The sequence below is a fragment of the Marmota flaviventris genome, chromosome 3 (genome assembly GCF_047511675.1).
Source record: "Marmota flaviventris isolate mMarFla1 chromosome 3, mMarFla1.hap1, whole genome shotgun sequence".
Classification (NCBI taxonomy): domain Eukaryota; kingdom Metazoa; phylum Chordata; class Mammalia; order Rodentia; family Sciuridae; genus Marmota; species Marmota flaviventris.
In genome coordinates, this window is record NC_092500.1 from 16,717,460 (window position 1) to 16,732,171 (window position 14,712).

The window sequence follows — 14,712 nt, forward strand, 5'->3', positions numbered from 1 at the left end:
GTGACTTCATGTGTAGATAGGAAGCTTTTGGGTGGGTGAGGGCCCTGCTACCCGCTTCTTATACTGCTGAGTTGGCCGGCAGCTTCTGACTGACCTGCCACCTTCTGTCTTAAGCATTGAGGTGGAACTGGAAGCTGAAGCAGAAAAGACACGGATATCTCAGCAAGAATTGCTTTCTGTCGATGAATCTGTCTACACGCCAGACTTCGATGTGGCTGCACCCCAGGTCAACAGGAACCTCATCCAGAAGGCCGGTTACCTTAACCTTAGAAAGTGAGAATGCCAGTGGTTGCCTCTTTCTGAACTCTTCTCCCTAGGAAGTGGCTGTAAAGCAGTCTGTGGTGCCCACTGAGGCCTGAGGGTGGGGTGGGTGCACGGGAAGAGCTCGCACACAGCCCTGCTCCTACTGGAGCGCAGGACACTTTGGGGCCCAGGTCCCAAACTGCATGCAGAAATAGGGCTGGAAACAGCCTGTATGAGTGAGATCTCAGTGCCATGGACTCAGGAAGAGGAGGCCACCCTCGTCTCTGGCCACCGTGGCCATTTGTAACTGCTGTATACTCATTCTGGATCATTGAGAGTTAGTGTCCCCTGGCCCTCTGCCACCCAGTAGGTGAGCATTGTGTTAGAGACCCATGTGGAGGTGAAGCTTTGGGTAAATCACATTCATTCAGATTAAGTCATACATTTGACACTTGGGTCCTTAAATTTACCATTCTGAATGAAAGGGATGATCAAGGTTAGCTGCTCCCAAGAGCAGAGAGAGGATGATGTCAGTGTATGTGAGGATCGGACACTGGCATCAGACACCCTGGCCAGAAGGAGCCATGATCCCTTCCTGACGATGGCACCTACTTTACACAGTTGTTGCAAGGATTGAGCGAGGTCATTCTTAGCAGGTAGGAGCCCTCAGTTATTAGCTGTGTCTTGCACATAGTGGCAGCTCAGTAAATCCAGCAAATTACTCAGCATTCTGCAAGTGGGGGTATCTACAGAGGAAATGCCACCTCTTCAGGTACAGCCCCTCTATGAAGATCACAAGCTATGTGTCCCCATTCAATCTGTAGGGATGAAAGTCGTGATGTTATTTGCCAAGAAAGCATTTTCCTGTTGTAAGCATCTCACAAAATAACCTCTAGTTAGAGCAGAACCCAAGCTGGGAAGAGCCCCGCCCCCATCGTGGGCTGTGGGCTGAGACCCTAGTGACTCTAACTAGGTTCAGAGCTCCATGTCCTAGAGGAAAGATCCCCGGGATTTCAGGTTCTTAATTAGGAGACTGCTTCTAGTTGTAGGCAGCAGCTTTGGAAGCTGCGGCCGCGCTGGGGGAGCGGGTGCACGCCCTGCCGAGGATCTGGAGTTGGCACTGGAGCCCAGTCTCCTAGGTCACTCAGGCCAAACTGATCTCTCCTGTCACTCTTTTTCAAAGAGGTTTTGCTTTACTATAGGGAAACAGTTTCCACAGTGTCACCAGTACCTTTAGACAGGCAGCACCGCTGGAGATGCTACTCGGGCTTCCCAGTGCTAATGGCTTTTTCAATACCACCCATACAGCAAGACGGGGCTGGTCACCACCACCTGGGAGAGACTTTACTTCTTCACCCAAGGCGGGAATCTCATGTGTCAGCCCAGGGGAGCTGTGGCTGGAGGTCTGATCCAGGACCTGGACAACTGCTCGGTGATGGCGGTGGATTGCGAAGACCGACGATACTGCTTCCAGATCACCACTCCCAGCGGAAAACCGTAGGCCAGCGGGTGCTATCTGGGAGGACAAGTGTAGTGACTCCGCCCCTGCTGATGGCTGCCGAGCTCAGTCCTGTGGGCCATGCTCCTTGCGAGTCCCCATCTAGGTCATGCTGACTTTTGGGAGAATGGTTTATGTTCTCTTTAAATAAGCACACGTGACCTATATATATGGGATCCAAACTGCTTCTTTTAGGGAGACCAGAGAGGACCTATGTGTGTCTTCATAGAGATGACCTACTTGTGTAAGAGCAACAGAGGTAATTCTTGTCAGCGTAGGTTCTGAGAGAAGGTGGTGGCCACTCCTGGCCTATCCCTGAACAGGTATCTGTGCCTGTGCAGTGGTGGTGCAGGCAGAGGGGAGGTGGGAAGGCTGCCTAGGAGTCCATGTTCCCAGCCGAAATGGGAGATGTGAGCAGTGTGTTCAGCCATAGCAGGATCATTTGTTAGCATGCTGTCCCACATACCCTGGGGACCCTGGGCCCAGCAGAGGTCATGCTTTAAACATCGGCAGCCTGGGCTGGGGTTGTGGCTCAGTGGTAGAGCGCTCACCTAGTGCGTGCGAGGCCCTGGGTTTCATCCTCAGCACCACGTAAAAATAAATAAAGCAAAGGTATTGTATCAACTACAACTAAAAAAAAAAAAATCACCGGCAGCCTGTGGCCACTCACAGTAGAGCCCATTCCAGCAGATCCTCTCCCACTTCTACAGTGGTTTTCACTGTGCTGAGGAGCTCACAGCCACATGTGTGCTCCTGCGGGCATGGAAGCAGAAGGGGGGTGGCGTGGATGGCTCTCCTCCCAGATTAGCCGAGCAGTTTTAGACATGATCTTCTTTCTGGCAGTGAGCTAGATGATCCTGCATTCTAGTCATAGTCCCCTGAGTTACTTGCCTGCTCTGGGCCTCTGTCCTCTCAAGTGTGAAGTAAGGATAAGACCCATTCCCCCATCTGCCACAGACATGAGGAACAAAGAAACAAGCAGAGGCAGAGGCCCTTTTTTAAAGAGTTGAAGCCCTCGTGAAGGTAGGGCAGTACTGTCATTGTACTCCCTGGCCTTTCAGTTCTCAGTGCCAGGTCCTTTGGGCATAGGTGGAGGAGTGGCCAGGCATATAGAGAAGGGTCAACAGAGATGGTCCTTGCTGTGGGAGCCCAGACTTAGGTGGAAAGATCCGAGTCCCCCTCACTTTATAGATGAGGAAGCCTAGGCCCAGAGAAAGCAGGTGTTTATCCAAGACCGGGTGAATTGTCACCAGAGGCAGACCTAGCCCACCCCCCCCACCCCCGGTGTGGAGTTCAGCTGGCTTAGCGTCCTCCTCAGGTAGCCTGAGATAGGGAAGCACTGATGTAGATGCATTTTCTTTCAGGGGAATCATCCTCCAGGCAGAGAGCAGAAAAGAAAATGAAGAGGTAAAGCTTTGACTGTTGGCCTTTTTCCTAGCGTGGTGGGTGGCTTTTGGATTGACATTCTTTTTACTGTCTTCTGCAGTGGATATGTGCAATAAACAACATCTCCAGACAGATCTACCTGACCGACAACCCAGAGGTAATTAGCATCTGCCTGCAGCTCAGCTGAAAGGTAGGCGCCCCCTCCTGGACTGAGCATGTCTCCTGTGGCTTTAGGCAGTCGCCATCAAGTTGAATCAGAAGGCTCTCCAGGCTGTGACTCCATTTACAAGTTTTGGAAAAAAACAAGAAAGCTCCTGCCTCAGGTAACTAAAGGACAAAAGAAAACTAGCTGTTGTGGAGCCAAACCATGTACAAGGAATTTGACACGAGATGTTAGCTAATCCTCAGCCCCCTCCAACCCCCACCACCACCCCAGGGGTGCAGTTAGCCCTGTTCAGTGGAACCAGTGACTGGCTGGGAAAGGTTAGGTATCCTGCCCATGTTCACAGGTGGAGCCAGGATTCAAACCTATCTGATTTCAACACCCCTGTCCATTTCCACTGGACCACACTGCTGCAGTTTGAGTAAATATTTGTGTCAAGGTCCTGTCAGTTTGCCCACATTTTCTATTAGCATCAGCAGTACCATAACCAGAACTAGTTTTGTTAAGAAAATCATCTTGTTGTGTCTGGGTTACTCCCCAGACGTTTTCTTTATGTGTAGTGATATTTCACAGGTACATTTTTAAACATTTCTAGATTTTTTGTGATGGTTTAATACCATTACATCATTTATTATTGCCATTAGCCATTGAATATTTAGGTTCTCTCCTTCCATTGTTTGCTGCTGTTATCAAGGTGAACATTTTCTTACATAACAGCTTTTCTCTTGAATACCATTTTAGGATTGACTTTAGGAAATCCAACCTTTTGTCTTCATGAGAATCTCTACATGGCAAACTAGGTAGTAGAGGGCTGGATTATTTAGCATGCTGGTGAGAGCGTGGCATCAAAGGGCAATTAAAATCCTGACTGCACGGTGTCTTTTAGACACTCTCTAAAGCAGCAGAAGCCCAGTGGTTACGTACCTTCCTAAGTTCACACTCCTGGCATTGGGTATGTGAAGAGCGGTACCAGGTAAGGCCAGAAAATAGGTCTGAGCTTGACAGTGAAAGATATGTCCTGCTCAGAAGTGACAGGCAGTGGAGCAAAACTGAATGTTTTAAGAAAAGGGTGACAATCAGAACCAGGTTTAGAAAGACCGTTCTGCAGCATTACGTAGGATAAACTGGGCAGGAGGTGGTAAGGAAAGTGAGACCCAGCTGGTGGTAGTACTGGCATCAAGCAAAACATGGACCCTTCACAGCAGTGACAGGAATGATAAAGAGGCGACAAGTCTGAGGAAGACTTGGGTGCTTTAAGGCAGGCCTTAGTGGATTCCAGCAGCAGTGTAGTGTGCTCACGAGGTGCAGCTCTAGGGAAAGCGCCATGTGGAAGTGAGTGAGTAAAGATCTAGGAGGTGCAGGTGAGCCCTTCAGCCTTCTGTTCCTAAAGCCACGACATCAGTGGCCGAAGAAGAGAGGTACCTGTAGAGCCTGATGTCCCTGAGTGAGCCAGTCAGCTGCTGGACCTTCTCTACTTCATTTGGTGACCTGAGAAACCACATGACCTCCACAGCCCCTCCAGCTCTAAGGTGCCATCTTCCTAGAGTGCTGATGTGTAATTCAGTGTCAGTATTAGAAGGTGTGATTTTTTTCTGGAAAGAAACTTGCAGCTCATTTTAATTATTCAGTAACTGATTTTTCTCCTAGAATAAGTAAGTCACATTCTTAGAAAGGACTCTACAGAAGGGACACAGAAGAGTCCCTTGGGGGAAAGTGGACGACTTGGGGAGTCATGGAGGGCTGGGAGGGCAAAGATGGAGAGGCAGAACCAGGCAGTCCTTGGGAATGGTGGCTTAGACCAGGACCATGGCAGAGATGAAAAGGACATGAATTTGGATTTATTTTATAGGTAAGCCAGCCAGTTGACTTAACCCAAACATTAAAGGGGTGACAAATGTGGCTACCAGATGGCTCCAGAGCTGTGAGGGGAGGGAGCCTCTCTTAGAATAGCTCATTAAGAATAAAGAAATGTTTTGATGACAATAGAGGAAAGCAGCAAAGAAAATGTTTTCTTGGGAATAAACTGCCGTTTACTTCTAAACAAATCTACATGAAATTCCCTCACTCTGCAGTTATTACATACCTGCTTCAACAAATATTGTGTGCCCAGGCCTGAACTAGGTAAACGTACAGAATACTGGGAAAAGACAGACAAAAGGCAAACCTACACTGTTAAAATGGGGGAAAGAACTGTGATATTAATGACCAAGGTGCTGTCATGGACAGTGTAGAGATGGCCTGTGCAGGGCCTGTCTGTGGAGGTGTTCAAATTGACAAATACAAGATGAGAAGTCACTGTTCTTGCAGCCAGCCAGAGGTGATGCATTCCTGACAACAGGTGTGATGAAGCAGGAAAGAGCTTAGCACATCTGAGAAACGGTTAGGCAAAGGAGATCATGGAGCAAGATGAGGCTGACCAGAAGGAAGCCACGCTCAGGATCTTGGGAACTCATGGAGGGAGGAGGGCAGACAAAGATGGTGAGGCAGAACCAGGCAGTCCTTGGGAGTGGTGGCTAGACCAGGACCATGGCAGACATGAAAAGGACATGGATTTGATTTATTTTGTAGGTAAGTCATGTGGGGACATGTGATGGATGAGATATGGAGTAGAAGGAAAAGGACAGGCAAAGGACAACCTTTGTGTCTAGTGGCAGCAGACACAAAGAGGAGTTCTGTTTGGGTCAAGTTAGGTTTAAGAGGCTTTCAAGTCTTCCCAGTCAAGCATTTGACCAAGGATTCTGGCTAGAATGCAAGTCTGAGCAGGGTATGAGCCAAAGCATGAGACGGTAGTGGAAGAGATTGTGTGAGGCGAGCAGGTAGAGAGAGGAGTGGAGGCTCTGAGAGAATCCTGAAGAACTCCAACATCTGGAGTAGAGAAGTACCTCCAGAAAACCCATAAATGTGGCACAGCAGAACCTGGATGAGAATGGCTTCAGAGAGGAGAAGCCATGTCCATTAGAGGTCAATTAGGATGAGACTACAAAGTGTCCATCAGAACTGGAGATCCCAGGTGAAACTTGACGTGTTACTCTGTTCAGAGTCCTCAGTGGCTTCCTGTACTGGAGAGTCAAGTTCTGATCCAGCCCCAAAAAACGTTAGCATTAAGGTCTTCAGTAACCTGGTCCCACCCTCACTTGATTGGGCTATAGCCCACTTGACCCTCTGGGGAGCCAAAGTCTTGGACTTTCTCCCTTTAAACTTCTACTCACACCACTCTCTTATGCTTACTACTTATTAAATCATAGGTCCTTCATAACAACAGGATCAAAGAGCAGCTGTGATTCTACCACTGAGATTACTGAGGCAGCAAGGGGAGCTCCACCACTCGTAACCTAACTCACAGGTTGTCTAGGAGCCTCAATTTCTTTTTCTGTTACCAATGGAGTTTAAAAGGTCTCCAAGGTTCTCTTGCAGTGGCCATCTCCAAGCCTATGTAGTCCAACACATTCCATTCAGTCATTGACCATCTGTCAAATGATTCTTGTAGCTTCACACAGACATTTCTGTTCATTTGATGTTTTTATAACAAAAAGTTGTTATAAAAACATCAAATGAACAGAAAGATAATTGAGGGCTTTGTATGATCCTGACAATTAAGTAAAAATATTGATATTCTGTGCCCCTCAAAGGAGTTTACACTCTAGCTAAGGAGAAAAGATTTTTCAATGGTGAAATTAAATTGTAGTATTCTGACACTAGAAGACATATGTTGGTACATGATTAATCACTATGCAAATGACACGCTGTTTTTATAGGGTCCCCTCAGAAGCAGTGGTGGGGTTTGTGGCAGTGGGGCGGGAATATCACAGTGTTAAGCTCAGGGGTACCAGACTGGCTCTGTGACTTTGAAGACTCAGGAGCTAAAGACTTACAGGCTGGTGTGTGGGGGAGAGCTGGCTAATTGGTTGTTCCCTGAACACTTAGTAGGACACATGCAGTGAGGGCAGGCCTTGGGACAAAAATAGGGGGAGCACAGGGTTTTCATCATCAGGCACCCCACATCCCAGCTGGAGGCAGCTGCAAGGTGCAGCACGTGGAGGTGTGGCTCTAGAGGAAGTCATCACGGGAAGGGGACAGGGTTCCAGGTAATCAGAACCAGACTGATCAAATGCCAAGACACTGGTTCTTGTAGCTAACACTTTTTGAGTTCCTACTAACAGTCCCTACTTTTAAATGATAATATGACTTTGCTACAGCCCCACCCTCAAAAACCTGTCCAAAGGAAGAGATACGTGATATAACAGGTTGTAGGGGACACGGCTCAGAATGTTGTGGGGCGATCTGAAGGTTTTTAGCCAGATGTGATTGGAGTGAGGGACTGAAATCTCCCTTGTATTTTTATTTTTAAAAGTCATTTGATTCCCTGTCCCCCATTTTATACTTCAGCCAGAACTTGAAAAATTCAGAAACAGAAAATGACAAGATTGTTCCCAAAGCAACAGTCAGTATTCCTGAAGCAGAAGAACTGATCGCACCTGGGACGCCTATTCAGTTTGATATTGTACTTCCTGCCACAGAATTCCTCGATCAGAACAGAGGGAGCAGGTATGGGCTAAGGGAAGATATCTCTGGGAGAAAGTAGATTTGATATCTTGTGTTCCTTCCACCATCACCACCAAAGGTCACTGCTCATTCTGACTTAGAATTCAGTGTATTCAGTGTCCTTTCAGCAGCAGCTGTCATGATTGTTGACCTTGGCTATTCCCCTAGGCGGATCAACCCTTTTGGTGAAACTGAAGATGAGTCATTTCCGGAAGCAGAAGGTAAGTGGCAAGTTTGGTGTGCTTACTCTTTCCCCTGCAGAAAATGATCAGGGTCATTGAAATAAGATGTGAAATGTCCTAAGAGAACTCTGGTTTCGAATATGAACTGAAATTATGCGCCACCCCATACTGTCTTTGGGGCTCCTCCAGAGAAATAGGTTGTGCCTAAAGTCTGGTGCTACTTGTATCTGGCTGTCTTTGTACACTGTGTGTCAACAATCCAAGGAAAAAAATCTTTCAATGGTGGAATGAGATGGACATTATTACCCTAGGTACATGTATGACTGCACATGTGGTACGACACTACATCATTACACCTAGAGAAATGAAAAGTTGTGCTGCAACTGTCTACAATGAATCAAAATGCATATAAACCTAATTAAATAAATAAATTAAAAAATCTTTCAAATTTGTCTATACAAAAAAAGAAATTAGGAGCCAGGAATGGTTGCACACACCTGTAATCCCAGTGGCTCGGGAGGCTGAGGCAGGAGAAGCATGAGTTCAAAGCCAGCCTTAGCAAATTAGCAAAGACCTAAGCAACTTAGTGAGAACCTGTCTCTAAATAAAATATAAAGAAGAGCTGGGATGTGGCTCAGTGATTAAGTACCCCTGGTACCCCCACAAAAGTTACTATTAGAGTAACCATTTATAGTTTCCTATTAATTTTTAAACCCTTAAGTTATTTTTAGGGACAGAGGGAAAAAAAGAGGCCCTTCAGTTTAAAATAATGGGTGCATGAATTATTGTTCCTACAGAAAAAGTGAACTTTAAAAAAACATTATCTTTCAGTTGTGGTTGCCATTATCCAGTTTTGTCAGATTATATGCCAATATCTAGAAGCTAATGTTGGAAATTCTTTAGGATTAATAAGTTATTTTGGTTTATAATCATTGTCTCGGTTATAAATATGATGTATGAGCTGAGTGAGACCCAACATCAGGTCTCTCTTACCACAAATAAAGCTGCCTCTATAAGAAGCCCAAATAATTAATGAGTTTTCTAGGATCTAGTGGAAATGCTCTTGAGATTTAGTTCTAGAAGGACATTCACCTGGCACTTCCATCTCATAAACGGAGAAAAAGAAGAGCTTTTCTAGTCTGTTTAAAGTAGTTTCAAACTGACAGATGTAGAGAAAAGATTCAGAGCTTTTAGCAATACCAGGCTTTGAAAAGTCTTATTGAGAAAGTTGAGTAGAAAGTTCATCATAGAAAGCAAGCCTGAGGTCTTTGGCCTGTTCAGACAGAGGTATCCGGCATTGGTAAGCAGATTAACAGCAGGCAAAATAAATGTGTTTCTGAGCAGAATATGCTCTCTTGCAGATTCTCTTTTGCAACAGATGTTTATAGTTCGTTTTTTGGGGTCAATGGCAGTTAAAACAGACAGCACTACTGAAGTGATCTATGAAGCAATGAGACAAGTGTTAGCAGCTCGGGCTATTCATAACATCTTCCGTATGACAGAGTCTCATCTGATGGTCACCAGTCAAACTCTGAGGTACATTTGGTTTCATTTTCAGACTCTCATGGCTGCATTTGATTCCTCTGTTAGGGCACATCAACCATCTGAAACGTTAGTGCCGGAGTATGTTCAATTGAATTAGATGAAGATGCTACTCTTGTTTTGCCCCTTTCCTTTTTACATTTCCATTTTATAAGATATAATATAAAAGGTGCTCCCTTAAGGACAAGAATTCAGTGGTGACTGGAATTCCCTTATCTGAAATGCTTGGGACCAGAACTGTGTTGGATTTTTTCAGATTTGGAATATTTGAGGTGTTGGGGGATGGAACCCAAGTCTAAATATGAAATTCTTTTGTTTCATATACACAAAGGTAATGTTATATTTTTAATAATATAATATTATTTTTAATAATATAATATTTTTAATAATTTTGTTCATGAAATAAAATTTCATGGTGTGGAATTTTCCACTTGAGGCATCATGTCAGCACATTTCAGATTTTGGGCATTCTGGATTTCGAATGTTCAGATTAGGTATGCTCAGAGTGTACTATGTTTCTAAACATGCTGTTATGCTATTCTCCATGTCATATCTCAGCTTGAAAATCAAACTCATTTGAGAGTACTGTTTATAAAAATTAACAATGAAAAAAAAAAAAAACATGAATCTGCCTAAACTAGACCACTTAACTAGTTGGAATTGAGTTAGTTTTTCAGTGTTCATACCAAATTTTTATCATCCCTCCCCCAAAAGAGAATGTAAAACATCTAATAATTTTTAGATTTGGTACATGTCTGACAGTATTTTAGATTAATTTCATTTGTTTCTTTTCATGTTTTTTACTGTGACTGTTGGGAAGACTTAAATGATGTGTAAGACTTCATACTGTACTTCTATGAGACAGCACTCTGTCAGAGCCAAAAATGTCAATAACATTTGTTACTGGTTAGAGATTTTGATTGGAGATAGTAAATTGGGAATAATAATTCATTCTGAGAATTTCACAATGTCAAGTCTCCTTACTATGGCCAGTTATCAAGCCTTGGCCTACTTGTCTTGGTCTTGGTTTGAATAAGTCTCGTGGGGGCCTTTGGGAACAAAATACAAGCTTTTATCATGTGATCTGTACAAAGTACAGCAGCCCTATATCTTCCCTTGACTCAGACAAAAAATTAAGTCAACTTCATCTATCTGATCACTCAACTAAAAGCATCCTAAATACCTTTCTCTCCAAATTCCTAATCTAGTTAATCACTGAGACTGATCAACTCTACTTAAATACTTTTCCTTTCTTTCCCACTCCATTCCTCCGACCTCAGCTTAATTCCTATGATCAATCAATACTGCTCATTTGTATTTCCTTCTAGTCTGTCTTGTTGAATAGAATTTGCAATGGTTTACAGAAATAGGCTAAGGCAAAATAATTGAAAGTTTCAGGCCAGCCTGAGCCTCTCAGTAAGATCCCGTTCTGAGAGCTGGAGATGTACCTTAGCGTGAAAAGACCCGAGTTCAATCCCCACTACTGAAAAAAGAGAAATACTATAAGAATAATTGTTTCAAGTATACAAGAAAACAAAAATTTTTTAAAAAAAGTGAGAAAGTTAAACTTAAATTGATACATTGAAAAACCACCCTCTGGCATTTTAAACAACTAAACGTGGACCTTTGTGGATTTTCCAATAAGCAAGCAACCAAATCTCTGGCTAAAGAAGTCAGTTCCTAAGCCAACCTGGTGGAGATTGAGTCCTGCTTTTTCTTCTATTAGGTGCAGGGTCTCTGTTCCAGTGCCTAAGTCTTTGAGTTGATTTTTGTGCAGGGTGAGAGAGGTCTAATTTCATTTTCCTACATATGGATTTCCAGTTTTCCCAACACCGTTTGGTGAACAGGTTATCTTTTCTCCAGTATATGTTTTTGGTGCCTTTGTTTAGTATGAGATAACTGTATTTATACGGGTTGGTCTCTGTGTCTTCTATTATGTACCATTGGTCTACATGTCTGTTTTGGTGCCAATACCATGCAGTTTTTGTTAGTATTGCTCTGTAGTATAGTTTAAGGTCTGGTATTGTGATGCCTTCTGCTTCACTCTTCTTGCTAAGGATTGCTTTAGCTGTTCTGGGTCTCTTATTTTTTCCAATAAATTTCATGATTGCTTTTTATGTTTCTATGAAGAATGTCATTGGGATTTTAATAGAAATTGCATTAAATCTGTATAACAGTTTTGGTAGAATGGCCATTTTGACAATATTAATTCTGCCTACCCAAGAACATGGGAGATCTCAATCACAAGATCGAATTTCCATTACATACACACAGCTCTACAAATCTGTTTTTCAGATATACCTGGAGTTGTTACACAGAGATTGATTCACTCTAACCAAACTTAAGAGACCTAAAGGTGGAGTGGATGCCAGTGTTTTAACATACAGTAGTATACATTACTGTTACAAAGTCTGGAATGCTTCTTACCAGCTGGACAGCCCATCTGCCTGTGATTTCTATGGGAGGCCAGACTATAAGAGGGTTTTATACCTGGCTATGGCATTTCTTAGCTGCACAACTTCAGGCAAACTTCCTTAACCTCTGTATCTCAATTCCTTTAACTGTAAAATGAAAACTCTATCCACACCTCATAGTGTTGAAATAAGAAATAATTGAGTTAATATATTTAAAGCATTTACAACTGACTGGAACATGGAAAATGCTCAATGTTAGCTTCAAGAAAGGTAACTAAAACTTTGGCAAAAATGAGGATTTAGTTTCTGCCGTTCATTAAATCTGCCCTTTTCATTTATTTTAAACATTTTCAAATATTTCTGATGAACCTTACCCTGAGGATTAGATTATTATGAATAAAAAATCTTGTTTTTTTTAAAGCTTTTCTCAAGATATGTCCTGAATCTTTTATAGATCCAGGACATATCTTGACTACTCTACACATATCTTGCCTACTCTAGACATTTCAAATATATGGAAATTATAACCATTGTTTTAAAAACAGATTTTTTGCTTTCACCTAAAAAAAACTATACCAATTCCATAATAATTTATACACCATGTTAATCAAACTAACACAATATTCTCTAATGCAGGTCCAAGATACATCAACCTTATTATTAAATGAAGCTTAAAATGTTGAAAGAATACAGTCTGAAATGCCTTCTTGAAATTAAACATAACCCCTCTTACATCCATCCTGAAAAGTATAGTTTTGTCAAAACCCCTTCATTCTCTTTTCACACCTACCCCCCCCCCCCCTTTTTAAGTTAAATTTAGAATAAATTGATCCAGCACTTCAGGGGAACTAAAGTAGCCAATGAATGTTGGGAAGGAAGCTTGTACAGAATATGATCCATTCTATTATATACTAGAACTCTCAAAAATTATGCTGCTGCTTTTTGGGGGGGTAAGCACCAAAACATTGAAAATCAGTTCTTCTACTTGCTTATAATCTTCCACTATAGACAGCCTGAGTATTACCTACAGAGGTTCAAAAAAGGCAGAAACCATAGCACATGGTCTCATGAAACTGTTTTGCCCTGCCCTCAGCCAGACCTTATTTTTCATCTCTGAGGTTATTTGATGACTTCATTCTGAACTTTTACCTACTTTATAACCCCTCTCTCACCAGTTCTTATAAGTTTTTTCAACATTTGTGATATTATAAATCTCTTAAAATTGCAGGTTGATAGATCCTCAGACTCAGGTGTCAAGGGCCAACGTAAGTACCTCATCCATGTTAATGTTAGTGATTCAATGCCTTTTACCTCACCTTCTACTTTAAACACACCTAGGCACTTAATAATTTGTTAAATTAAATGACTGTCACTACTAATACACTCTTTTTCATGACTTTTCCATAGAGAATAACCTTATTTTTAAAATCCCAGTTGTTGTGATTACACATCTAACCGTTTCCCATCCCTCCAGTTTGAACTTACCAGTGTCACACAGTTTGCTGCTCATCAAGAAAACAAAAGACTGGTTGGCTTTGTCATCCGAATTCCAGAGTCCACAGGAGAAGAGTCTCTCAGCACGTACATTTTTGAAAGCAACTCAGAAGGCGAAAAGGTCTTGTTTTTTTTTGTTTGTTTGTTTTTTAATATTAAGATTCTGTAAAATCTCAATCCAGACAAGTCCATTTTTAATGATTTTTCTTTCTGCACTAGCCCCCTGTATCTAGTTGGTCATTCCTGTGCCTCCATCCAGGAGTTCAGACAGTGATAGTTCCTAGGAAGGCCCTACTAAATTAAGAAAACTGACTTGATTAAAGTTTTCCCATGGAACAAATTATATGTCAGCTAAAATAGGGTGAATGGGGAAGAACTATATTAGCAAGATAGTTTATTATTGTAAGGATATCATGAAATGTTAAAAGCAGTTCCCCCAAAATTTGTTCCTTAAAAGAAATAATAAAGCAGAAAGTTACAGTAGAGAATAGTCTGAGAGAGCAAATCAATGAAGATATCAGGAAAACACATCTAAGCTGTTCTTTTGTTTAGTATGAAAAATACTAGAATTATCAAAGTTAATCTTCCTTTTTATTAAGTATCTGTTTACTATTATGTATCTGAACATGTAATAGCTAAATATACTTACTTCAGAGAAAAAAAAAATCCTATCAGGAATTTTAAATGCTGGAATAACTTAACTTTCCTGTAATGTTTTTTGTATGGTATAAATCAGCAATAGGAGGTTAGGACATTTGTATGCTGGGACAAATCTCCAACAGCCAATCCTGTCTTTCCATGTGGACATAAACAGTGCCCTCACTATATTTCCATATCACATTTTTTCCTAAAATTTTTATCCTTTTCTACCTTTACCAAACACTACTTTTCTTGTCTTTTGCAGATATGTTATGCTATTAATTTGGGAAAAGAAATTATTGAGGTTCAAAAGGTAAGGTGGATTTTAGTGCTGGTTTAACAACTATTCTATAGACATTTGTACATTTTTCTCAAGAGAGAAAAGTGATACTCATTAGTCAGTGAAACCAAATTTGGGATTTTCTTTAAGCATTCTAACCACCAGACATCTTTGATCATCTGTTTCCATGTTCACTGGTAGCATATCTATACTTTTTAATTAATAAGTATCATTGCTGCAGCTCCTGCTTTATTAATTTTCTTGCTTGCATATTAGTTGGTTAGGTTTCCCATGAGGTGGGTACCCACCATGCTCTACGGCCTAGCTCC

General features: G+C 42.2%; 2 protein-coding genes across 3 annotated transcripts in view; one reads left to right on the top strand and one right to left on the bottom strand.

The window, feature by feature from the left end:
• The window catches only part of Appl2 (adaptor protein, phosphotyrosine interacting with PH domain and leucine zipper 2), a 48,525-nt gene that overhangs the window by 31,751 nt on the left and 2,062 nt on the right, over positions 1-14,712 (top strand). For both annotated transcript variants that reach the window (XM_027943142.3, XM_071609575.1), the window contains exons 10-20: positions 115-273; positions 1,552-1,740; positions 3,106-3,148; positions 3,228-3,284; positions 3,362-3,450; positions 7,677-7,835; positions 8,001-8,053; positions 9,376-9,550; positions 13,199-13,235; positions 13,445-13,585; positions 14,369-14,416. In XM_027943142.3, the coding sequence (XP_027798943.2) occupies positions 115-273; positions 1,552-1,740; positions 3,106-3,148; positions 3,228-3,284; positions 3,362-3,450; positions 7,677-7,835; positions 8,001-8,053; positions 9,376-9,550; positions 13,199-13,235; positions 13,445-13,585; positions 14,369-14,416 (1,150 nt within the window). The remainder of the gene's footprint in view (positions 1-114; positions 274-1,551; positions 1,741-3,105; positions 3,149-3,227; positions 3,285-3,361; positions 3,451-7,676; positions 7,836-8,000; positions 8,054-9,375; positions 9,551-13,198; positions 13,236-13,444; positions 13,586-14,368; positions 14,417-14,712) is intronic.
• The window catches only part of Washc4 (WASH complex subunit 4), an 85,630-nt gene that overhangs the window by 8,280 nt on the left and 62,638 nt on the right, over positions 1-14,712 (bottom strand). The gene's annotated exons all lie outside the window — the stretch shown is intronic.